A 27,148-nucleotide genomic window follows, 5' to 3' on the forward strand; every position below is an offset into this window, starting at 1 on the left:
AAATAATCTTCAAAATCTAAGAGCTCATTCTTCACAATCACATACCACTCTGTGCCAATGACGTACAGTTGTACAGCATAGATCTCTTGATACCTTCTTCTCATAAATGATAAAAAATAAATTCATGTTCATTTTCGTTGTAAGCTGCAATGTACCATCCATTAATGTTTGCACAAAAAACAACAGGCAGTATAGGTGGACTGGGGGGAAATGGACGAACAAGAAAACGCAAGGAGCACCACATATTTCTTTTGTAATATCAAAATTTCATTTTAACCGAACAAATAAAGTACACAAAGATATATAGCTGATAATTTTGAGGCCTGAATTGTTACTTTGTTGTAACCAAAATTTTGTTTATAACTATGTTTGTTATAATGGGAGAGAACTGTTTACAACTCATACCACACTGGTACTTGAATAATCGTTTTCAGAAACTCTGCAGGCATTCATGTATTGATTCTTATAGATAAAACCGAGTCTAATCAAGTTCAGGTTCACATACAGATACAAGATAGTTTTAATCAGTTAAGTACCATCTTATATATTATCCAACTTCAACAAACTGGTCATGTACCAGGCACCCAAGTGAAGGTCCAACTACCAAACAAATACAACCTGTATTTTTTTTTTCCTTGAGGAAATGATAAAGGATCATGTAATGTTGTAATATCACTGTTTATGCTTTGCATTCAGTCATCATACACCCTGAAGAACATTTCTCATATAATTTCAGCTTTCAAATACAAATCGATGTTTACCCGCACAAGACATATTGCTAGCTTTACTCATGCTTTTGTCATAAATCCTTGCACTGAGCTAATTTTGGTCGAGATCCATTCATGTGAATAAAGATGGCAGAAAACAAAACTAACAACACAATGATACCTAATAGTTCTTAAATTCACAAAGAACATATCTTTGGACAATGTTGCACAAGAACATTTGATACATGTATGTTGTTTTATCTTTTATAAAAATATCAACAACATTGAAATGTGACAGACTTTTGGCCATATATGTTTGCAGTAGTGGAGTTTTGAAGTAAGAATTGGATTCTGACTGTTACACTCATTGTTACAGCAACCAATAATTCATTCATCACAATGGGATATGGACTTTACAATTTCCAGATTACACTCATAAAAAAAGGGGAAAAAGAGAGAAAAGTGGGAGAATGTTACAAGTTTTAGAAGGCGAGGAGGTGACCTCTACCTCCACTCCAGAGAATCTGCTTGAGTTATTACTTTGGGAACTTTTCGGAAGCATTTATTTGGTCATTGCTGTGGCACGCCAAACGTCCAATCTGACACCTGCGGGCGAGATAATAGTCTAGCTGATTCAGATCATCTTTCTCTGAATGACTTCCTCTGTTGTTACAAAGTAATTAGCGAAAGCTTTGTCAAAAGACCAAGTGTCAGGGGCATATTCTTGTGGGTTTTTTTTTCCCCCCTCCCACTGGTCAAATCCCCTACACCAAAGAGACTTCCACATGAAATCTTGTGTCCAGTGCACAGTTAAAAGTAGCATCCATTCCCCAGGCTTTACAGTGATCAACAAACAATCATACGAGTACTATCTTCATGAGGCTTTAAAAAATAAAATAAAAAGGAAGCAGAAAGAAATCATGTAAGCTCTTCTATGAAAACATCATGCAACATTCGAATCATAACAAGAATGACCTACGAAATAATACAAATATACAATTTGTATATAAAAGTACCATCGAGTCAATATACCAATCTTGGCCCCCTCTCTCTTTATGTATACAGGATGCCACAAATACTTAGCATGAATACCAACAAATCATATTGTGTCAGCTGACAGGCAAAACTCAACAAAGTTAACTTGATTGCTACAATGTAAATCTTTACAAAGACTTTCTGATGTGCATAACTGCTTTGAGTGTAGGCCTAAAGAAAAAAAAAATATTCGATGTTTTAAGTTTTCACCTTCTGTTGTTCACAACTTTCAGGGTTTACATTCATTAACCTAAAACTCTTTGGTATAAATTGCATTGTGTCCTGCACAATATGTACAATATCTGCTCTTACACTACCCCAGCATTCAAATTTCATCATCTTATCATGCCCTTAAATTTCTGTTTACATCACAATAAGATTGCACCATAGATGAGAGTGTCACATATTAGATTGCAAAAAATCAGGAGAAAAAAAAAATAAGTACTTTAATAATAAATTGAACATACCCAGTAAATTTAATTCACACAGGCTGAGCTGGATCAGTAAGAAAAAATTGAATGATTATGAGAATTTTAGAGAAATTGAATTACCCTCAATCACTGCTGGATCAAAATGTAGTTTTCTCCGAAACATCTTTATAACAATAATAACAACAAACGATTTGTGTAGATTTTTTTTTTTACAGCTATGAGTACAGCAAAAAAAAACTGACAGTAAAATATTTCATCCCCCCCCCACCAAAAGAAAAACACACACACTCACATACGAATCAGCTGAATTGCTTCAACATGTCTAAAAAGATTACAGTTTCCCAAGTTAACGTATTGTCATTTGTAAATTGGAATGATATGAAAAATGTCTTAAATTATTTGAGGCAGTCTATAGTGCTCTGGTCTACGAGTTCTAAAATTGACTAAAATAGTACTGACAATAACAGCACTGCTCTGCAGCCTACTAGCAACTACCTATTGTAATACACTGATCATGTGGAATACTGAACTACCTTTCAATAATCACTACAACACCAAAGCCACATGAAAAGAAATAACAAGAATCTATCAACTACAGCTGCTTTTTTTTTATAGGTGGTAAAATCTCTTACTTTGACAATTGTTCTGAAAACTTAACTTTGTAGTGAGAAATAATCACAACCGTGTTCTAGTCACCAAGTTCTACAATCATCAGTGAGAAATTTATCCAAGATTCAACCAAATTAACTGTTTCTCTGTAAAATTGGCTTTGCTATAGTTCTTCCTACGTCTACAGCTGAACTTCATCAGGTACAGCCACATATGAAACTGCAGAATCATAGTACATGCTGACATATTACTTAATTGTAAATCAATGCATTTCATTTCACACTCTAAAAACTTCTGACAGCTATATCTTAAAAGGTTGGATTTCCTACATTAAATCTGTCACCGGCTGACATAGCATTGCATAGCTTACGGTATGGTCAACATCCCTAAATTGGTTAATATCCTAAAAATCTTCCATGCTAACCCCTACCAATGTACATCCAAATGAAAACCTGTTATCAAGTTTTTTTTTACTATTGATACTATAGGCTTTACATTTTGTCTCACTGGAACCATTTTAGGCTCCTGATTGGGCAAGAATAGCTCAAGAAACCAAGAGCAAACAAATACCACAAGCAAAAAGTTAATGTTCAATACATAAAAAAAAAAAAGCAGAAATGACAAATATATGAACATCAGTACAACATTTCACTTAATCTTGCTGCTTTTTTGTTCAACATAGAAGTTTAAGAAGCAAAACAGAAAACACATGAAATATAATAACATCAATTCAGTTTTAAAAAGTCTCAAAAAACTTCTGCAGTCTCCAACCATGAAAGGGTTAATGTATTTACACATTTGATACTCTAACATATTTCAGAGCTTTAACATCGTACACATGGCATTGCTATAAAATCTCTGCACTTCAACGAGTCGAAAAACCCGATAACACCTTCACGTCTTTTCTTACATGTAAAAAGAAAAAGACAAACTGGGGTGGGAAGGATCATTTCATATACAACAAATTCCATTGCATCCAAACTTGTCAACTTCTCAGATGCATGTTAGTGTTGTGGTTGGGCAGATGAACATATTGAAAATCTCTTCACACCCAGATTCCTCTCGTGTCGAAATAGTCAAGGGTGTGGGCACTGTACCCAGTACTCACCGATGATTTTCAAAATTGTTTGCTTACTGTACTAAACATTGCATATCAGAGTTTATAATTCGTGATGAGTAAAATTCCCATGACATATCTTTATCTCCATCATTATGTTAACAACATCATGGCGGCAGATTCAACCTTTGGAGCTCAGCAAATACGGAACTGCAAAAGAGTTGGCTGGAATGAACAAATTCTATATAAAAACTAAATTTGATGCTTTAAACATGGAACTTGCGATGTAAGCAGTACACAATCAATGTTCAATGAATATAAGTGTCCATGATTGCGGACAATCCATGAACACAGCACTTCATAATCATTTTCGCGAATCTTCCTCAATTGTTAAAGAGAAGGATATCACAATGTTACTGCTGGTGTTTATTTCATCTTGACTTTCCTCTAAGACTCGTTGGTTATCGATGCTTTCTGAATCCTAGAATACACGTAATCTCACGGTGGGCAGGGATACAGATGAGGGTTTGGGTCCAATAGCTCGAGGGGATGGGAGATGCAGAGGGTTAATTGGACACCTGCCACATTAATAGCTTGGCTTCTCGCGGCACATTCTCTCCGACCTGCATCAGGTAGTCGTGCCCCTCCCCGCCGCTGATCACCAGTGATGTTGTGCTCGTCACGTTCGCCGACACCTCCATCTCGCTGGCCGACCCCAGCCTTGCGGGGCGCCCTCCCTCGGCTGTACCGTCCACCTCATTCCTGGGCTCGTTGCCGTTGCCGCTGGACACAGCTCCTGTCGGTGCATGGCCCCCACTGGTCGCGGAAGCCGCCGATGCCGCCGACTGGTTGTTGCGATCGTTGTTAAAGGTGAGGTTGAGGTAGTCCGTCATCGGCGACATGGCGTTGTTGACAAGATCGGCCGTCTGGCTTCCCGACTTGAGCCGGCTGGACGGGGTGCTGAGGTCTGAGAGTGACCGAGATGCTTCGCCTGTTTGTGTTAGGAGCAGAGATGAAATTGGGAAGATCTTCACTACAACAACAGGACTGCCAGATAAGATAGATACCTTGCAGGAGTGTAAGGGAAGTGTATGAAATAGCTATGACTTCACACTAACTTTGCTTACAAGAGCTATCAATTTAATGTAGTGATCACCAGCATCAAGATTTTTATTAGTATCACTTGTATCAACTTACATTACATCAACTGTTATCAACATCATCTCACACAACTTAATGAATAATTTTTTTTTTCATTTGCAACAAGGATAACACTATCCCCTTAATATTTCCTTATGTCACAACTTTTTTTTTCTTCATTCGCTACTATTGTTATCATCATTAGTATCATCACCACATAAACTATCATCATTCTAATCATCATCATCATCATTAAATAAGCCACCATCATTTTTATCTTCACTAGTATCATCATCATCATCATCACTGTACAAGCTTCAATAACTCTGCTCATGATCATCATCATCACTATACAAACCATCATCATGTTTAATCATCGTCATTATCATTATACAAACCATCCTCATTCCAGTTACAGTCATCACTATCATTATTCTTATAATAACCATCATCACTATTATCAAAACCATCATCACTCTAGTAAACATCATCATTAAACAAACCACCATCCTATTAATAATCATCATCATCATCATCATCATCATCATCACCATCACTTGCTATGTCATCTGTTCTTCCAAACTGTTTTCTAGACAACACCCAACAAAACAGCCTCACTCACTCTCTTCATCATCCTCCCTGGAGGAGAAGAGGACGCGGTCGTTGGTGCGGTTCAGCTCCATGGCGATCAGCATCCTCACCGGTCCTTTGTGGGTGTGGTAGGAGACCATGGCTGGCCCGTTGACCAGTGGTACGCCCTCCAGCCGGGGCAGGGGGAAGTTGACGAGGATGCCTGTGTTGGTGCCCACCCAGAGGGAGCCGTAGCAGGCAAGGAGTGTGGTGACATGGACTGGCGAGGTGACATGGAGGCTGGCCTGGGCCCGGGGCGTCAAGCCTGATAGAAGAAAAAGGGGAAGGGGGGGGGGGGGGGTGAAAACATTTGACTTTGGATCACATGACACTGATGATTCCACACAACACTGAAAATGACATGTTTCACCAGCAGATAGGAATGTTTCAAACTGATAATAAGTATGAATTACATAATTCTCTTGATCCTATTGACAACACAACAACCTTTATGGGGGACAGTGGTATTGTCAATACATAAGAATGACATAATCCTCTTGATCCTATTGATAACACGATAAGTGATATATGGGACAGTAGTACTATAGGGCCTAACTGTGGTTGTCCTATAACACTCATTCCACAGCCAAGTTTGGGGAGAGAATTAACTGCATATATGTACGACAGCTGGACATGTTATGGCCGAGTGCCAGAACTGACTCAGAATTAGCAAAGGTGCAGTGGGGATTTGAACCCTAGGCCCACTCACTTGCCACCATGCGACCAATGGGGCTTCCCACACTGATGTCCTGCAGCAGCTCCATTGTCTCCGTGTGGAAGAGTCGGATGCTGTCGCAAGCCGTGAACGACACCCACACGCCAACGCCGGCGACCACCATCTGCCGGACAACGATGCTGGGGTCGTGGGCCTCGAAGCTGATCTGTGTTTTGGTAGCCATGGAAACAGAGTGGCATCGTCATTAAATGTTTTAAGATTCCTCTCTCGCTTAACTCTGATGTTGCAGGCATGTCTTAACTTTTCATCACTGGCATCATGACAGACCAAAACAAAAGAAGACATTAAAGAAGTCACTGATACTTGATGGAAGAGCTAGTGCTAAAAACATCACTCCTACAATGCTTCAGGATTAATCCTTTAGCACTACACTTCCATTTTTTTCCCAAGAAGCGAGGCCCACATTGGCTCCTAAATTTTTTTTTTTGAGGCCCAGTTATCAAATACAGAACTTTTTAATTTCATTTTTGGTGCTAGTAAATTATACTTCATGCACTATGGCTTGCCTTAAAGGGATTGTATAGGTTTGGTTGAGACTTAACTTCAGGTTTTTATCATTTTTTGGTGAGATAGTGAGAAACCTCTCATGAAATATGAAAGAGCATGTACAATGTAATTCCATGAGGATTTCAACGTTTATTTGATGAAAATTGATTTTGAAATGGCTGAGATATCCAAAAAAGAGTGATCCTAATAAAGTGTGGGATCCACATTTTATTATGATCGTTTTGTTTTACTTTGTTTTTGGATGTTTCAGCTATTCCAAACCCGATTTTCATCAAATAAACTTTGAATTCCTCTTAAAATGGCATGCTCTGTACTATTTCATAAGTGTTTTCTCGGTATCTCGCAAAAAAGTTAAAGCCCAATTTTCATCTCCACCAATACTGTACCATCCTTTTAAGCTATCTGTATTCTTCTTGGAATAACCCCCTCCCTTTTTCACCCCTTGTGTGATGACAAAGGTGCAGGATGCTGTAAACCTACTCATCCACCTATGATTTTTTTCAGAACTTACCTGTTTGTGTTTGTATATGTCTAGGTGTTTCTGGGGGTCCACACATGTACAACTTACCTGCTTGAATTCACTTTCTGTGTCTATGATGTGGACTTTGTTTTCACAGCCACACCACATGTCATTCCTGACGGCAAGAAGACAAGTTACAGCGCCCTCGCCCAACAGAGAGACTCGTGGTTCCTTCACCTTCCATTCTCCCTCTGCGAATCATCAAAATTATTTCATTTACGAAACTGAAATAATGTCCATACATGCAAGAAAATGAAAATCTGTCCCTACGAGCGTGTAATGTCCATACTTGCAAGAAAACGAAAACTGTCCCTATCAGCATGTAATGGCCATACTTGCAAGAAACCCAAACTATGTCCTTATCAGCTATCTGTGAAAGACAAGGGTTGAGCTGAAAGCATAGCTTTGAATTTTTTATCATCCAAGGAGAGTGAGAGTGATTTCATTGAACTGTAATGAGCAAAAGAGGGAAGCAATTTTAATCTGTAGATTAGTGAGAACTACCACAGACATTTCAAGAAAATGTTGCATACATGTACGTACAAAATTCTGTATAAGTTCGCTCGAATGTTATCTTTTCGAGAACAGAAATATATACACTGCATACCTGGAGTTTAATGGGATGAACGATTTCTCAAAAGATTGGACAGGGTTGTTTTACATCGCTTCTAATGCATTTACAACATATGAGAACAGTATCATGGTAGGTGGTTGCTCTAAGTTATAATTAGACAAGCACCATTAGAGTGTCTATTTCAAGAGTATCATGTCAGGGGCTCGTTTTTCAGTTTCTTTTCATTCCCTTTTTTTTTTCTCTCACCTGATGACCTGACGTAGATGAGTACTGATCCGTTGTCAAGGGAGATGAAGACTCGGTTGTTGAGGTACTGAATCGCTGTAATGGGGTGCAGAGCCTTGAAGGTAGCCAGCGGGGTGCTCTTGTCTGATTGGTTGATTCGGTAGATTAGTACCCTGCAAAAGATACAATTTTTGTACAACCGTTTGATACAAAGTTGAAGAACTCTCAAAAAAAAATTATTTACATGCATTGTGTCTATTCCCTATTTCTAACTGTAAGTCAGTGTTTGGGATTGTATGTGAAACCAAGCATGACTATTGAAGCAAAAAAGAAACCCAATGCACACACATGCGAACAAACACAGACACACACACACACACACACACACAAACACCTGGACACATGCATGTACAAATTACCCAAGAAATGCCTGGACCCACACAAACAGAAACACCTAGACATATACAAACACAAACGACTGATACAAACAATCACCTAGATACACACAAAAACAAACACATAGTCACACAAACACAAACACCTGGATACACACAAACATAAACATCCTGTCACACAAACACACAAACACCTTGACACATACAAACACAAACACACACACACACACACACACATTACAAACACGTGTAGAAAACAAATACCAGCACCTTCACATACACCTCCATACAAACAAACACCTGTGCCCAAACACAAACACACACACACACACACACACACAAACACACAGAACCCCAAACATCATCCCATCTCCGAGTCCCTCACCTGCCAGACTCAGTGCCCATCCAGACGGTGTGTCGGGTGAAGCAGTAGTCCCCCTTGCGCTCGCTCTCCTTCAGGTTCAGAAAGTTGGTCCCGGGCCCCTGCCGGCTCCAACCCGGCACGCACTCCATGCACAGGACCCGGCCCTCCGTGGCCTCGAAGGTCTCCAGGACCTGGGGGGAGGGGGGCAGGAAGCCCACCAGGCTGACGTGGCAGGACTTCTGGTCCGAGCTGCACACCCAAAGGCAGTTACGGGCCCCCTCGTTCTGCAGGATGCCTTTCCGGCGGCTGCGGTGCCCTGGCTGCTCCAGTGGGCACAGCACAGAGCACTGGAACTATTGGATAGAGCAAAAATTTGAAGACTGACTTAATCTGAAATCCCTATATATGCACTGGACTTGTACTGTCATGACCTGGTAACTTTTATGATGCATTCAAATCAAGCCATTTCTCCCCTATGACCGTGGTGGCAGGCATTTATGAACCAACCATGAACAAGATCGCATTTCTAGAGGTGATGAATGCACAGTGCATTAAAACTCTTCAGTGTATTGGATAAGCATTACAGTTGATCACAGTTCATCTCTCACAAGCAAAGTGGTTGCCATGGGCAACCAACCATGATAACATCATGCGCAATACAGGCAACTCTCATTATAATGGAGTCTATGGGACCAGCAGCTTCCTTTCATTGCAACGTATTTTCAAATTTCATTACAACGAACCAATAAAGTATATGAAGACTTGACATATACTTTACAGCAAGAAATGTTTGCAGCATGACATTTTAAAGAATTGCCACTGGCATTCAATGCATATAGTATAGACAACAACTTTTGCATGCATCTTCATTTTATGAATTTCACAAATACATGATTCATAACCGCTTTCGTTACAATGGGAGTGCACTGTACTTGGCTGTACAACCTAAAGTGGACAGATTTTTGGCCACACAGTGCACTCGCTTGGCCTGCACCTGTTTCTCCTTCAACCCTTTGCGTGCTCTGAGCACAGATTGGCACAGAAAACCCCATAGCATTATTACACCCTGTCCAAAGTCCCTGACACAGAAGGGGGTTAACGTCACCCACTGCTCACCTTTGTCTGTTGTCGTGTGGGGAAGACAGGAAGGGCTTTCATGATGAGGGGGACGCCAAAGTTCATCTCGGCGTGCGTTGTGTCGCCCTCGTCGGGTGCGTACCAGCCAGGGTTGTTGTGGGGTTCTTTGAGATGAATGACAGGGAACAAGTCAATAAGAAGGGACAGCCACATATTAAAGGGAATATATCAGCAAATTGCACAATTTTCCATTCACACAAGAATGATGTATGCTTTATGAAAAATAAAGATTTATAAATTTCATTCTTCAAGCCTGTTTCAGGGAGAGAAACAAGCTTTCGATACCAGTTCAGTATCTCTCAATACATTAAAAACTGCCATAAAAACTACCTTTTGGGATCATTGGGCTTTAACAGAAGCTGAGTGACTTTTACCCTCAAAGGTGACAGGCTGCTGTGAAAGTAAACATGTGTGTCAGTGTCTCTGACTTGTTAATACGTATGGCATAAGTTTCACAATGCCTCCAGTACCTTTGGAGGAAAAGGAACGAGGAAAAAAGGAAAGAGTATGTATACTGCCAGCAAATTATGTCAGATGATAAGGTATTCTAGTCTCCCAGGTATGTGAAGTCGATGTAAGCTTTAGTACTTCTAAGAATCTGTGTGTAACAAATAAAATTGGCCCATCTAGGATACAGAATGCTTGTGGAAGGTGTGGTCACCAGAGGAGCAAGGCCCAATTCTGTTAACAGTATTGTGATTGGAGCCTGTGATAATTTGCAGTTACCACGACAACATTTACACCTGACTCAGCCTCCTTGTGACAGGTCTTTGACACTGTTTTACTTCAGTGTGTACTAATCATTGCAAGCCATGATTACAGTAGAACATACAATGTAATATGGGACAATGATCATAGGTTCAAGGAAAAAGGTCATGGGTCACAGGTCAGAGAGGAAGATATGAAGGGTTTGTTTGCAAAAACCGATAAGTCCATTTTTGAAGATTTTGAAGTACGATCTCTGTCATAAAGTACAAAATAATACCTTTTAAATGATATATTGGTCACTACATATAAAGGTATATTTTTGAAGTTATGGTCAAAAGAAGCAAAATTTTTCTTATTATTCTCTTTATTTTTCTTGACCTTTAATCGCAAATATCTCCATTTGGCAAATATGGACTTATCGGTTTTTGCAAACAAACTCTTCATATGATTCATATGGAAACAAACTCACTCATTCCCAGCTTAGCGGTCTCTAGGGCTGTGATCCAGTCCAGTTTGATTTTACCACTGACTGCATCAAAGACTAACGTCACTCGCTGGTCTCTGTCAGTTTTGGGGAGAAAAGGGAAAAATGATGCTCAAAACATTTTGAAAGATTTTAAGCATATAGTATTGAAAAACTTATCTGAACTTGTATATTGATTAAATGTGAAAGGTACCACTCAATCTAAACGCATATTTCACACAAGTTCAGCTAGTGATACAATGAAATGCCCTGGACAGCTGCAGTACCCTTGTCAATCTGTAGATTTAAAAAGATAACAGGTAATCTTGGAGAATTAATATCTCATCAAACATTACTAGTAGGAAGTCCCAGCCTACCCATATGATAACTCTCAGTGCAACCCCCCCCCCCCCTTCTCTGTACTACTGCTTTCTTCTGTAATGATATTGTCTCTCATTATGCCTCTGTCAATGTTCTTCTCAGAATCACAACATTCACATGGTAGACCACAAACTTATATTAAATCATCATGCTTACTTATTTATTCAGTTGATTGGGATATCTGTATGCGAATTTCACTGCAACTGTTTGAGAATTTGATCGCAACTGTTTACAAACTCTGACAAAACATAAAATTTGCTACGTTCATAAACATTCACCACTCATTGAGATACCCCCGAGATAAGAAATGTGTGAACTTTTTCCCCCGGCACTCACAAGTGTACTGAGGGAAGGGAGAGCTGTATTTTGCTGACGTCGGCCTGTTTGATCTCCTGGCCTTTCTTGGCGATGAGTTTGTTGATGATCTCGCTCCACTCATCGATGTCGTCTTTGGTCAGGACACCGTACGTTCCCTGTATCAGAAGATGTCACATCGTTCAACATCATTCATAGTACTACATAAGTTTCAAGTACTAACTCACAGATGTTGACAAAGGTAAACATATTAGATACATTCCTTCAGCTTCTTGGACTATGTACAATGTTTTTAATGAATGGCTTGCATCTAGTATTGAATACAAACTGAAAGATGAGTTTAAATGAACTACATAATGAAAATGCATGCTGACTCATATTGATTCATAACCTCAATATCACTTATATGGCCAAGTAAATATCTAAATACATGTATATATTTCATGATAATTTTTCTATTATTTTTCTTCAGATTACTCAGATACGCCCACAAAAAAAATCTATTCTAAATTTGACAATGTGCCATGACCAAACTTTAAAGTACAGTTACCATAACTTGTAATTGTACAGTGTAGCTCCATTCCTTCTGGTTCTACAGAAGAAGATTTTTGAAGATTCCTTAATTTAGGGGAGGGGTGGGGGCTGATGGGGTGGTAAAAATCAATCTTAACATTTTAAAGAAGCTGAAAATACAAAAGTTTATGCAACAGACAATGCACATCGGACGCCAGACAATGAATGATCGGCTGCTTCAGCTTCGGCTCAGGTTAGCTAAAAATTAGAGCGGTATCTTTGTATATTCTCTTGTACAGACATGAAAGTAAAAAAACATTTTTTTTTTGTGGGATGCCTCCCACAGAATTGGAAAGACTTGGTGGCCTTGCTTCATACCTTGAGGGTCCCCAGCAGGGCCCCGAGCTGCTTGACGACGGCGAGGTCGTGGAGGAGATCATTTCGCTCCTGGTACAGCTGTCTTGTGGAGCCGCCGTACAGATACTCTATGTGGGTAGAGAGTAGGCATAGAGTTCTCATTAACGCAGTCCCTACCACTAGTAATCACACTGTATGAGGCCAATGGGAATAAGAATGTAGTGATGCTGAGGGAGGTATTAACAGAGAATTTGATAATTATGTCTGCATCGGATGTACAAATACTTAAAGTCATTCTCCCTGAGATTCTACAAACCTCTACAGACTTTTCACAGAGCCTACAAGGTTGCCATGGGCCATGCATTGAAAGTATTACACAGCTGTGTAAGTGCGTGTATACATTTGTATGTGTGTGTGTGTGTGTGTGTGTGTATGTACGCTTGTGTACAAGGACAGAAGAATGTACATGAATGTGTATGACTCTTTATGCATACATCAATCTGCATGATTGTGTGTGAAAAAAAAAATGAAATTGCTTCTTTGCATTTGACACATTGACCTTTGAGGATGAGTGGATTTTGCTATAGCACACATGTCCCACCTATAGACACCTGCCCGAGTATACTCAGGACTATTCTCAAACTGGTTAAGAACATGTTGATATCATAACAGTCTTGCTTAATAATTTTGGACACGAATAAATCTATTGACTAAATGCACTGAAAGCATTATTCCAGAAAGGGACAATGTAGACTTTTGAATTTACAGTAGGTAAGTTGCAACTTTTAAAATATGTCAGCAAAAAGTTATACCTTCACATAAGTCTATCGTATGCCTATGTTATTCACTGTATACAAGTGTTTGTACATGCTGTCAATGCTAAAAAGTTGTTTTACAATACTACTTAAGTCATATCAATTCTCACCATGTTCATCCATGTGCTGTGTGGTGATCTTGAGTTTACCCGGCTCCGTGGACATCTCAATGTCTGTCCCTTCTATTGTCGGGTTGACCACCTCCACCTCTGTCAATGGAACGCTCCACCTGTGTTTGAATCTGGGCATGTCCATTGTGCCAGGGGGTGAGGGCTGGCCATTGCTTTTGGGAGGGAAAATGAAAAAGAGAAAATGTTTGATCAAACTTGCCTATAATTCACATGCTGTAAAAATACATCCATGTACTTCAATCAAAGGATTTTCTATTCAGATTGCTATGTTAAATGCATCATTTTTTTTTTCTACTCGAGTATGGTATCAATGCTAAAGTGAATTCATCCACATTTGCAACTCTTCATTGTGTTAATTCAGTTTCATGTCAGTTTAGAACAACTTGACAAAAGTCAAACTGGTAAGTTTTTGTTCGCAGAAAAGTTTGACAAATTATTTCAAAATAATGCAGTATGTTGCACAGTCATAAGCGAGACTTACATATTGCATGAAAAGATTTTAGTTACATATCTGGTGTATGTTCACATCGAAACATTTCTCCTAAATACAGTGCATTTTCGACATAAATTTGAGTGTTCAGTCTAGTTTCTAAAGTCTGCAGACTGCGCACCCTTTGTCAAAATTTTTGTCTATCGACTTGATGTTCCGGGTATTGTTGATATTCCTCATGTCACCTATCGGTGTCTGGCGCCCTCCCACTGTGGATAGAGGCCAGGTTTCAGGACTCACTTGTTAAGTACTGTGGTGCAGACCAGCAGGTCGTTCAGCATGAAGAGACGCCGCTCTTTACATTTCAGCTCCTCCCCCTGGCCATCGTACGTCTGTTGAAAGGAAGCAAATTTCCAATTAAGCCTTGAATCAAGCCTAATCACAACCTTCAAATCTACTCAGTAAATCCACACATTCCACATAAAAATGTAATATGCAAGTATTATACCTACGTCAATACAATCAGGCAAAGTGAATCTACAAGTGCTCATGTTTTGTGAGTAACAGAAGAAGAAGAAGAAGAATGCAATGTGTCTGGAATATTGAAAGTGAAATGGATGAAAAAATGGCAATTCAACAGAAAAAGATAATTACAATCTGGGAATGCATAACACTAGTGGGTTAATTAATGCCGAGGTGCTTTAAATACGCACTCAATTATGAATATGCAGAATGTATGGTCATGTCTTACAACACCTCATATAATGAAATAAAGACACATTTTGATAAACATTTGTGTATTAAGGCAACACCACCATATTGGAAAGTGTTATATTAATAAAACGCCAGTAATATACAACAGGACAGTGTCTGCTACATGTATATGATCAAGTCATTACATTCTGTTAATATGCTCTCTTTGACTGTCTGTGTTATGCATTCTCTCAAATAGAGTGAATCAATTTTGCAAAATGGGAAAAAAAAATTAAATTGAAAAGGAAACATCTCCATTTCATTTTCCATCCCTGGACATGAATCTGTGACGTGTGTTCAACACAAGTCGTGACATGGCATCTTCCGCAGAATTTTTCCGCATCTGACAGCCCTCATAAAACAATCAAATTAAATTCAACGTCTGCTTCACAACAGATTAATCCACTCGAAAACATGCGAGGAGGACTTTGCGAGTAAAATTAGATTTGCAACAAAACTCGTTAGCCTCAATTTTCCACAGATGTCACGCATAAAACATCTGTCGTGCATTCGCCCACTTTAAGGCGAACCGCGTCGTACATCAAACTCGCTTCTAATCCACATTTTCGGGGTAATTTGAATGAGGTTACATTCTGTGCGGTTTTGAGCGAAAAACAAAAGACAGCAGGAAATACCACGCATCCCACAATGTCATTCAACCATATGGAAGATTTGTATCCCATTTCAACAAGCATTTTATTGGTACACTGTACACCTTCTAAAATGTCAACCATAAGTTTGGGCTGATGAAATGCTCTGCAGTCACCCAAAGAAAAGAAAATGAGATGGTCAGTTTATGACATGTCACTACTATATTCCAAGGCATGCTCATGCAAAGTAGAAATATATTTCAAATTGTCGCCAAGTTATATTGTTAATGAAATTGATACTTGAAGTGTGTGGGTGTAAGTTGCCAAGACATCTAGCTAATGGCTTTTAATACATCATAATATTAATCATCAAGAAGGGGAAATGGTGATAAAAACTGTAAACAGGCATTTTAAAATCTATGCAATGGATTGCATCTACATGTAGTATAAAATTCAAACCTGACAAAAGTGACAGCCAGTACTCTGAATGTAAGCCTCAATAAACTCAAATAGAAACTAATTTGAAGTGACAGCAAGTACTTTGAACTCAAGCCTCGTAATACTGTCCATCTTTAACTGCTTTGAATGATGTTAATGTATAAATGTATGATGCATGCATGTTAAGAATAACTGATGTGAATGACCTATTGTCTGCTAATCACTATGAGTAGTGAAACTAAAAATCTCTCCATGATCTGTATAACTCCACTTGACTGCAGCAATTATCCAGTTTTTATCTTTGGTTTTTATCTGAGTGGGTGTTTTATTCCATGATGTGAACAAGCCATATTTCCATATTGAACATTAAAGTATTCAATTTTTCCCCCATGATAGACCCATAATTCATGGCACTGAAGACAGATACTGGTCTTTATCATGCAAATTACTCTTCTCATGTGAAAGTCCCGTGACTTTCACTCACTCATAATGCTGCAATCCAAACTGCATGACTGCCACATGTCAAGTAGGAAGAAGTGTTCTTAAATCACATTCGAAAGTAAATGTGAATTCTGACTCAAGAGGGCAGCATACAAACCGCCATTTTTACTCTCAACCTACAAGTGTTACATGTTCAATACATCCCTTTAGCTCTTTCCCCTTATTGGCTTATGCGTTTAGATACACCTACAAAGGTAATAATGTTCAGTTTAGGCTAATGGATCTGAAGATAGCATGAGATATCTTGTGTAACACACCTCAAGAGTGGAATTCTTTTTTTTTCTAACAAAAAAATGCATTTTTTCTAGGAAATAGAATTGAATACTAAACTAATCCTCCATTTGTAATTGGACGGAGATAGCTATTTTCATTATCCCATACAACACCACGTTACACCATTTAATAATTATACCAACATTCAAAACAATTGTAATTTTCTCATAAATGGACCCTTGTGGTAGAGATAATAAAAGAGTTGTTACATGTATATTCATATCCCTTCCTTTAGGCCAGAAAACAAAATACGATTTGAGTAAGATTTCTCTCATACAGTACATGAGTTTGGTGTGGTCTCTCTGACAAATCTTTTTTTGTCTATACAAAACAAACTAGCCCACATTCAAGGAAAAATATTCCATCAAAATACCAAAAACATCAACATCTTCTCACAGTAACAAGAAGTGGGAACAATATGTTGTAAATGCCTCTCACCCCATACCTATTGCAATGCAGGGCTCAACATTGGCAGTGGCCCAGTGGCCCGAGGCCACTAAATATTGATGTCAGGCTACCAAATTTTCAAAAAGCATATATCTTCTGGAGGCCCGATTGGGCAACTACAATTCAGAATAGATTGCAATGTTTACTTTTATCTAGCACTTCCAATTTGATGATTTCAGGGGCCTCAACAGGCCACCAGAGAAAAAAGAATATTGTCGAGCCCTGCCTAATAACATGTGAATGACAGAGAACAAGGGTACATAGATACATGTGTTGGCAGTATCAACTGCCAGCAAGACAAAGATTGTAATGACATAAACAACACCAGGAACCACCTAACTTACTAAACTTACTAAATGTACAGTGATTGAGTGATCTTTGGCAGGTTTGTATCTCAAAAATGCCATGACAAAATCTAGACAACGAAAATCTAGGTAATAAAAATATAAAAGAAAGAAAAATAGAAAGAACCAAAAACATGACAATTAATTGAGAATGGAAAAAAAAATGTACAGTGATTGAGTAAATTATAACAGGTTTGTATCTCAAAAATGGCATGACAAAATCGGAATAATGAAAATCTAGATCGACAAAAATCTAAAAGAATGAAAGATAGATGAAACAAAAATATGACAACTAATTGACAATAGAAAAAAAAAATGTACAGTGACTGAGTGAATTATAGCAGGTTTTTATCACAAAAATGTCATGACGAAATCTAGATAACAAAAATCTAGATAATGAAAATCCAAGAGAATGACAACTAATTGACAATGGAAAAAAAATGACAAATAATTGACAATGGAAAAAATGACAACTAATTGAAAATGGAAAAAAATGACAACTAATTGACAATGGAAAAAAAAAATGACAACTAATTGACAATGGAAAAAAAATGACAAATAATTGACAATGGAAAAAAATGACAATTGATTGAAAATGGAAGAAAAATGACAACTAATTGACAATGAAAAAAAAAAACTGTACAGTGATTGAGTGAGTTTTAGCACATTTGTATCACAAAAATGCCGTGACGAAATTTAGATAACAAAAATCTACAAGAATTAGAGATAGAAAGATCTAAGAAAAATGACAACTAATTGAGAATGGAAAGGAAACAACATTATAAACCCCTTCCCCGCCCCACCCCCCCCCCAAAAAAAAAAATAAAAAATCCTACATGCCATAAGCACTAAATTGTCCACTATTATGAATTAAGAGCCATCTTTTCCTGTGAATTCATGTGGACTACATGTTTGCAATGGTTCTGTAGTGATGTGCAGCTTCTCCAAATAAATGTCATTCAGGAAAAAAAAAAGGGTGGGCTGGCTTGCAATAAATTAACTTTTATGCAGATACGTACACCTTTCAGTATGATGAATTTTATCAATGAATATAGCTTTCAAATTTTAGAACTACAATTTGCAGTGACAAAAAATAAAAAAAAAAATCAAAGGGAAAAAATCAAAACAGTGAACAATGATGATATACATAAAAAATAACAAAATATCACAAATAACAAATAAATCTATCTTACCTATCAGAGCTATAAACCACCCCAAAAATATTACAAAATACATCAATCTGCTTTGTAATTTGACATTCATATCTAGGTGTTCTTTGTTGTCAAATTCAAAGAAATTATTGAAACACTCACACACACACACACACACACACACACACACACAAATAAGAGAGTAAACATCTATAAACACTACTGCAAAAGTGGAAATTTTGCCTGATAAATTTTTGCACTCAGTCAGGTAAACTGAACTTTGCATTTTTTTTTCTTAATTATGTGGCATCGAAGATACTAAATATCATTACATATTACAAGAAAAACATATGCGCTCTTTTATTTTCGCTCTAGTTCTTTTTTCTTCTTTTTTTTTGAATGCACAAAATGCACAAATATTTCCAAACAGCGAAATTCCCCACTTTTACAGTATCACATAGACAGATATGGAACTCACTTGATCCTGAGTAATGGAAGATGCAATGAAATAAAGAAAAAATGGAAATGGATTACAATGACAACATGTCCATCAAATGGTCAGAAAAAAAAAGAGAAAAACAACAACTCAATGTCATACAGGACCGCATGGACAAACCACCAAAATATGTATAAACATCAAACTTTTGATATCTTGGATGTCCTTTGAGGAAATGTGACATGTTAAATTCAAAACACCTAAAATTAGTGGAGTTGCAAAAGGAAAAAAAAAAAGGATGATAGATAAATCATCAAGGTGCATAATATGCATTCAAAGACAAAATGCTATATGATTCTACAAACATAATTATGTATTATCTATACACACATATATATGTATACTTGTATATAAAATATCATCGCTATGTCAGTCGAACAGTACATACGTCGAAATATTGGCTAAGTCGACAAAGATGAAAGTCACAATTTACATTCAAGCCTTAAGTGCGTTATTCCACCATGCATGCAGAAGTTGAGTATCACCCATGTCAATGCATTTTCTCCAGTCCCGTCAAGATCCACTTATAAGAAGTTGACTGTATATTTCCATATTTCAGTAAAATTGCAAGTGTTCCCCATAACCTCTCTCCCAGAATGTCAGAATGCAAGAAATCAACTGATTTGTGATATCATTATTAGTAGTGTGATTTCCCTGAATTACAATGAATGTTATGTCCATGTGATGCGGATGGCAATGTAGTGAGCAATGTCTTAGAACTGCTGCTATGAAAAACTGAATGTGAAAAATTATATACAAACATCTCAATTTAATGGTCATAAAGTTATAAATCTGTATCAAAATGACAGCAACCATTTCTACTTAGATAATCAGAACCAAGTTTCACCACAGAGGGCAAAAGAAAAAAAAAAACACTGCAAGGAAAACACAATTATACATCAAAAAATGAACGTAAATATATGCTCAGGCAACTTAAATACATTAAAACTAATCATCAGCCCAAACCTGAAATGAGAGGTGTCAGTGGGGGATCATTCAAATAGGTTAGAAAAAATGATGATGTTTCATGCATTTAGAATAACAAAACACCTAAAAAATATCAAATGAATTAGTATGTTGACACAATGTTGGATTAATATCACTCGCTAGTAATCACGCAATTCTTCTACGCACTCGTATGAAAACCTCTCTTACCATCGAACGGTGCCCCCGTGGCCTCAATTTGACCTTTGACATCAAAATCACAAAGCACAGAATTCGGGTTCATTCCTTTATCCATCAATCAACACATAAATCTGGTCAATTCCTTTATCCATCGATCAACATTTTTACCAGGTCTTCTTGTGGAATATGATAATTTTCTGTTTATATGAACAGGTATATTCTTGCATTCATCATGAAATAGTTACCCAGGTACATGTTTGCTCCAAAGGATGAAGTTTCATATTGCAATTGCAACAATATATCATTTTTTTATTCATAAACTCCTCATAATAGCCTGCTTGAAGACCTAACTTTGGCAAAATTCACATGTAAATATTATTTCACTACTTCTCTGTGCTTATTATTAAGATAAAAATCAATCAATACCACATTTTCTGGGATACATCTTCTTCTATCAAATTTCACACAGAAAAGAGGTTGTACACCTTAAGTTTATAAATTCTAACTGAATATCTAATCAAATATTCATCAAATTATGGCATAAAGTGAAAAATCTTGAAAATTTGCAATTTCTTTAAAATGATTACTATCAACTGTAAACAGGTCCTCTTTGGAGCTCATCTCTGTACATTTCTACCTTGTACCAAGTTTGATTGCTTGATACTTGTAACCTTAATATGTGCTCCACCACCACAAATAATAAGGCTGAGCAAAGTGTATATACAGCAATCCTCAAAATGAGACATCATTCTGCCGGAAGTATAGTGTTCATAAACGTTAGAGAAGTTTGACTCAGGGCCAGAATATGTCATAAATAAGGATAACAATGAACTGCTTAAAAAAACAAAAACAAAAACAAAAAATCCAATAAAATTTCATGAAGACATTCAAAGGAAGGCAAATTGACTGTGACTTGACATTTATCTAGTTATTACTGCTCCACCTCTACTAGCATCGACATATAGATATTCATGAAACATATTTTTGTCATGTCTCCCAAAAATTGTGCAAACTGTGCTTGAATTGACTGGTATCATTTGTTTCATCTTGCGTTGCTGAACTGCATCCAAACTTCATCCCCAAATTTCTCACAATTAAGTTTAGCTGGTGGACAGCTATTGTACAAGTCCTGTGGCCGTATTTTGAAAATAAAGAGGAAAATTCTACATAAATTCAAAGCTCTGTATCTGTTGATACCAGAGTAAAGAAAACCAATGGTGACTTTAAGGGTTCTTGTGATGACAAGTCACAGCTTTAATCTCTGACTTTGGTCAACAGACCTATGACTTCACTACGGTAAGCTTTTCAACTGTATATTCATTTATATGTCTACAAAGTTTTAATAAGACACCAAGAGCTGTCAGAAAGAAAGAACAATTGAGTATTTGAACAAAAAAAAAAAAAACAAGAACAAAAAGCAAAAACAGCCCATTTGTGCCACTGCATGAAAGAAGCATATTAGAGAACATATGTTTGGTGCACGCAAAAAAACAAACAAAAAAAAACAAACTTCGCTGTTGTCTGTATCTGCTGGGCTGATATGTCTATTATTTCACAGCTGTTAAGACAGTTAGTGATGTTCCTCTTTGAAACAATAACCTAGAAAGCCATTTGTTTATCCAAAAAAAAAAAAATAATGTTATTAATCACTTCATTAAACTCATATTTATCAGTGTCCCAAATTCTGGTAAGCATGTTACAGGCTTATTCAATCACTTCAGAATTACTACTCATATTGATATCATATGTTACATGCTTTGTTATTGCTTGATTTTGTTTTCTGTTTTTGATATGGTTTTTGTTTTTTCATGACAGGAAAGCATTTTTTAAGGCAGGACAACTTTTTTTTAACAATTCATGGAACAACAATGTGCCATTTGACTATCTAAATGGGGGCAATGTAGTGATTTATTATGATACTAATTTGTGATCGAAGTCTCCTGCTATGGGGCACACTGTTTTTGACCAAATAAATAAATACGTAATATTTAAAAAAAAAAGTGGAAGAAAGCTGGGAAAAGTCAAACTATAAAAACATCAATAAAACAGACTAATGTGACAACTGAATTTAGCTAAAGCATTTCATGAAATTTCATGAATGGAAAAAACTAATGTTGACTAAAATTACTAAGCTGTTACCATGTGGTCAATATTTGGGTCAGTAGTGTTAGCACTTCTGAATGAATGAAGAAAGTGTCCCCCGGTGAAAGAAATCACCCGATTTCAACTTCAGCATAAATATATGTACATATCATATACAATAGCCCATCACAAGAAAAGATTTCTTTAGTACCCAGTTGTAGAAATATGAGTTCATTAATTTGTGATTCCCGAAACACCGTCTGTTCTTGTCAAGCCTCGCCATGCCAGAGTATTAACAAGGTCCCAAAAATGTCCTGAATTTCCAATACTGCATTGTTCAAATCAGCAATATCCTATGACAATCATCACGCTGCGATTATCAAATGGACTCTCTATTCTCGAGTCACCCTCCATCCTTACCGCTTGCTCTCGCGCAATTCCAGGAAAAGCCACATTATAGGGCATATTAGGGCTCTGACTCCACAGAAAACCAATCTTTGAATCGATACATGTTGCCTTCTGCACACAAACTTAATTAAGAGCAACACTACACCCCTGTGTCAGTAGTATTATGCCTGCAAGGATCAGTGCAATAGACATCTGTTACAGCCCACACAACTACATCGTATTCAAAGCAGAGGACTAGAGAATTGATGTAACCAAAAGAATCTGTGTCTCAGAGGAGATATTTAATAACAGTTTCTGGCTAGCTACAGTACCAAAATAAACCTGCTTTTTAAAGTTCACTCAAACTCAAATGAAATATTACGTAATTGTATGCATGCATGATTTTTAGAAAAAGAAGAAGAAATAAAAAATGGACTTGACTACTATTAAACTCTCCTGTGCAAATGTCATCTCTTGAACAGTTTGAAATTGAAAAAAAGAAAAAGAAAAAAAGATATTGTCCAGTTCACTTTCATTTGTTCGTCACAATTTAGAATTCAAGATAAATGAAAAAGTTTGGGCTATTAATTATCAGCTTTGACACTTAACCATGAAACAATGCAAATGCTGACCATTATCATAAAAAGGAAAATGTGCTTGGTGGATGAGTCAAATGCAGTTAGTCATGGAGAGAATGTCCAGCACAAAGCTCTATTCAAACCAGACATGAAGTTTGGTTAGTTAACTCATTGTGCACTGGCCAAAATGCAGTCAATATCGTTCATGAAAAGAAGCCATGCTGCAGTTTGATACATTCCGATATAACTGATAGCTTTCGTTGTTGAGATCTGAACATCCATACCTGTTTGGAATAATGGCCCCTAACCCTGCATCTTTTCTGGATCATACAAAACATTCAAGAGGGAAAAAAATCAATCTACTGCTGGCATCATCTCCTCAAACAAAGAAAGAAAAATACTGTATAATACCAAAGGTAAATACTTGGTCATTTCATATCACACTTGATGGAAAAAAGCACCCTCTTCGACTGGATATCTGATAGGTTGTGGTAAGTTGCTTGCTAGGTAGGAAAAATACTTTTCTCAATCTTGGGGGTTATGATATTTTCAAATAGTTTCAAATCACTGTCAGTTTTACTCAACTCAGAATGTTGCCATCACCCTTGCTATTCATATCACATCATTAAACCCCACCATATCACAGACTTTGATTTTAAATCAAGAATCAGACAAATATTTTAAACCAGTAAGGGCTAAAGGCAAATCTCCAACACTTTGCCCCATCTACTGATTTTATGCTGATTTTGTTATTGCACAGACCTTCCCTATTGCAACTGATGCTGCTAATGTGCAAACACACAACAAGGTACAAGTAATACAACCCTACATGCACACAGTACATCAGGTATTGTGACCACTAAGCTCAAAAGTCACAACAACAAAAAATTGTGGATTATGATTCTCTGTAGTGGACCAATAAATGTCATTTGGGTTGACCGAATCAAATTTTTAAGTCTCTCTTAACTGGGAGAGTAATCTTATCTCTACTTACTGTCTAACTTTGATTAAAAAAACAAAAAACAAAACCAAAATCGAGATAACACTTTTTTCTGGAAAATATTCTATGGATAGGCACTGCTTTCATCGGGATGAAGAACATGTTTTCATTGATACTTCTGCACAACATGCCCGAGTGACCATGATCTTTAATCCTCTTTTCTCCATTTTCTACACAACTGTACCTCCTAACTCTCTCTTATTTCAATCACTTTTTCAATGATTTAGGATAGTCCGATTTTGACAAGTTAAATATCATTTCGAAGCTCAGAGCTTATTCTTTTAAATTACAGTGTATCTAGAAATTAAAGTGAAAATTCACTTTGGCCTACTTTTTGTTGGTTTTGAGCTAGGTGGTCACATTTGCAGATTGTAAATATAATGCAGGTCTGGATACATTTTCCTCTACACAGTATTATCATCATTATTATTTTTTATTGTATTTATTTATTTATTTTTTTTTGTGAAGGCTGACATATTTGTACCAAAAGAGATCTTGGGGAATGCACAAAATGTCGTACTGATTCCATTTAATGAGAATTAGGTGGTGCACACAGCTGCTAACCTTACATCACAAAGTCAAACAAACTAAATACTAACTACCACTCCATCCATGTAAGTAGCAAGATTACATGTGCAAACAGTGACCACACAGTCTCCTTATTGCTTCATATAATCATGCCTTGTCTGAAAACGTAAATATTACTTTCACACAATGTCATAAAACATACTATTGATTTCATGTCTGACTAAAAAAAAAAAAAAAAGAAAAGAAAAGAAATATCTTTATATCAACAAAAGTGTCTAGTATGATTATCTTCTCATACAAAGTGTCAGATTAAAAGAAGAACTCCTCTCCATGTTAAGATTGACTTTCAAGCAAAGAATGAACTCAACCAAACAGAACAGCAAAATTCATGAAGTACATGTACACACAAGTATGTCATTTATCTTCTTTTTTTTTTCTTTTTTTTTTTTCAAGCTTCCTGCGTTTAAACAGTGGCACTGGTCACAATCAAATATGCTGCTTAGATGGGGTAGAGATATGACATTTAAAAAACTCCACATTGGCAAAGATATCTGCTTCATCTAATTGGGGTATCTAAAATGAAGCAAAAGAGAAGATATTGCATTCCTTCGCACTGAGCTGGTCTAGATTTATAATCACTTGCAATGGTGACTTTTCAAAGATAGGTATCCTGTGCTGAATTATGACCCCATGAATTATTGTTATAGGCCTACTATGTTATACATGTATGTTAAAATTACAACAACAACAACAAAAAAAGAACAAGTTGTGAGGTAATAACCTCATGTAACTTGCTATATGAAAGACTATTTTGACTGACACATAAATCTTCTCTTTCTATATCCCACTTCATTTAACCCTTTGGGTCTCCTGAGAGATGCTTGGAACAGAAAACCACATAGTGTTGTACACACTGTCCAAAGTCCCTGGCTCAAAAAGGGTTAAACTTCCCTCTCCCTTTCATCTAACTTCTTTCTTATTACATCAACTCAAACAGGGAGAAGAGTACCTCAGAATGTGACATTAAAAAACAACAACAAAAGTTTGTGTCAAAATGTTTTCCATCAGTGGGGAATGGATGGTTGAATTGGAAAAAACACTCACCGTCTGTAGCATGTCGTCCTGCCGAATCAGCCAACGGTTCCTCTCCGACGACATCTGCGTGGGAAGAGTGAAAGTGACAGCAACATCTTCATCTTGTGTCAAATCAGATAGCCTTAGAGATGAGATAATATCTCACAAAATATGCCAAGTATAAATCCTAGACAAAGGTCAAATAAATACCTGGCATGATTGCAAGTGACTTTAATTGTCATTCATTACACTATTCATCAGGTTTGCTATTTTCTGAGGAGGAAATCAAACTTTCAACACTAATTCCAGCAAATTCTGCAGTACTGGCATGCCATTATTTCATTTATTAGCTCATTTTCTATATTGCATTGATAAAGACAGCATTGCCCATTTCAATTCTTTCTGGTAGCATAAATATATGAATTTTAGGATGCCTTTTAAACATTTCTCTGGCATATCTCTGACTGCCTACATTTGTCATAGTGTCAATATGAATCCAAATCATAGTTCAGATCAGCTTTTCTTGGTGTGCTTTTAAAAAAAAGCCCTCCGTCCCAAAGACCACAAAGAAAAATTGGAGGCTTTTGTTTGGGCACCCACATCAAAATCTTTACAGCGCAGATTACAAAATGATTATACAGTCAGACCATTAAGTTATGTTACTCCCGCACGCACTGCGCACGGGGCTGCTTCGTGCGGCTGCGTGCGGTTTCGCACGGGTGCGTGCGGCTCCGTGCCATTTCATACGGCCTCGTGCGGGTGCGTGCGCTTCTGTACGCCCCCGTGCGACCCCGTGCGACCTCGTGCGCCTCCGTGCGGCTGCGTGCCAGTCAGTGCGCCTCCGTGCGGCTGCGTGCCACCGTCGAGTGCGGACCATCTGGCACGCTACCGTGCGAGGTGTTGGCACGGTACCGTGCGTGGTGCTGGCACGCTACCGTGCGAGTCCGTGCGAATCTAGCATCCTGCTAGTCCCGACACGGGACTCTTATCTTTTTTTCACTCTCTCATACGCCCTCATTGCCGGTATACGAAGGCAGTCTAGGCAGTGGACTAGCATCCTGCGTGCGAATCCATTGGAGGCCGTGCGTGCATGCATTGTAAATAATAATATCCCCTTTGTAAGTGTGTGCTCATGACTATGTGTGCGCCTGCGTGTCCATGTCTGTGGATCCGTGTCCATGCCTGTGTGCCTGCAAGCGAT

General features: G+C 37.6%; 1 protein-coding gene across 1 annotated transcript in view; it reads right to left on the reverse strand.

The window, feature by feature from the left end:
• Positions 1 to 4,405: 4,405 nt before the first annotated feature.
• Positions 4,406 to 27,148, reverse strand: part of LOC140238557 (rho guanine nucleotide exchange factor 10-like) — a 119,226-nt gene continuing 96,483 nt past the window's right edge. Inside the window, exons 12-24 of the mRNA XM_072318459.1 lie at positions 25,978 to 26,031; positions 14,481 to 14,572; positions 13,730 to 13,902; positions 12,826 to 12,932; positions 11,956 to 12,092; positions 11,245 to 11,336; positions 10,047 to 10,171; positions 8,952 to 9,283; positions 8,193 to 8,344; positions 7,421 to 7,563; positions 6,319 to 6,490; positions 5,602 to 5,874; positions 4,406 to 4,830 (exon numbers count right to left, since the gene is read on the reverse strand). Coding sequence (XP_072174560.1) covers positions 4,406 to 4,830; positions 5,602 to 5,874; positions 6,319 to 6,490; positions 7,421 to 7,563; positions 8,193 to 8,344; positions 8,952 to 9,283; positions 10,047 to 10,171; positions 11,245 to 11,336; positions 11,956 to 12,092; positions 12,826 to 12,932; positions 13,730 to 13,902; positions 14,481 to 14,572; positions 25,978 to 26,031 — 2,277 coding nt within the window. The remainder of the gene's footprint in view (positions 4,831 to 5,601; positions 5,875 to 6,318; positions 6,491 to 7,420; positions 7,564 to 8,192; positions 8,345 to 8,951; positions 9,284 to 10,046; positions 10,172 to 11,244; positions 11,337 to 11,955; positions 12,093 to 12,825; positions 12,933 to 13,729; positions 13,903 to 14,480; positions 14,573 to 25,977; positions 26,032 to 27,148) is intronic.

The sequence above is a fragment of the Diadema setosum genome, chromosome 15 (assembly GCF_964275005.1).
Source record: "Diadema setosum chromosome 15, eeDiaSeto1, whole genome shotgun sequence".
Lineage (NCBI taxonomy): Eukaryota > Metazoa > Echinodermata > Echinoidea > Diadematoida > Diadematidae > Diadema > Diadema setosum.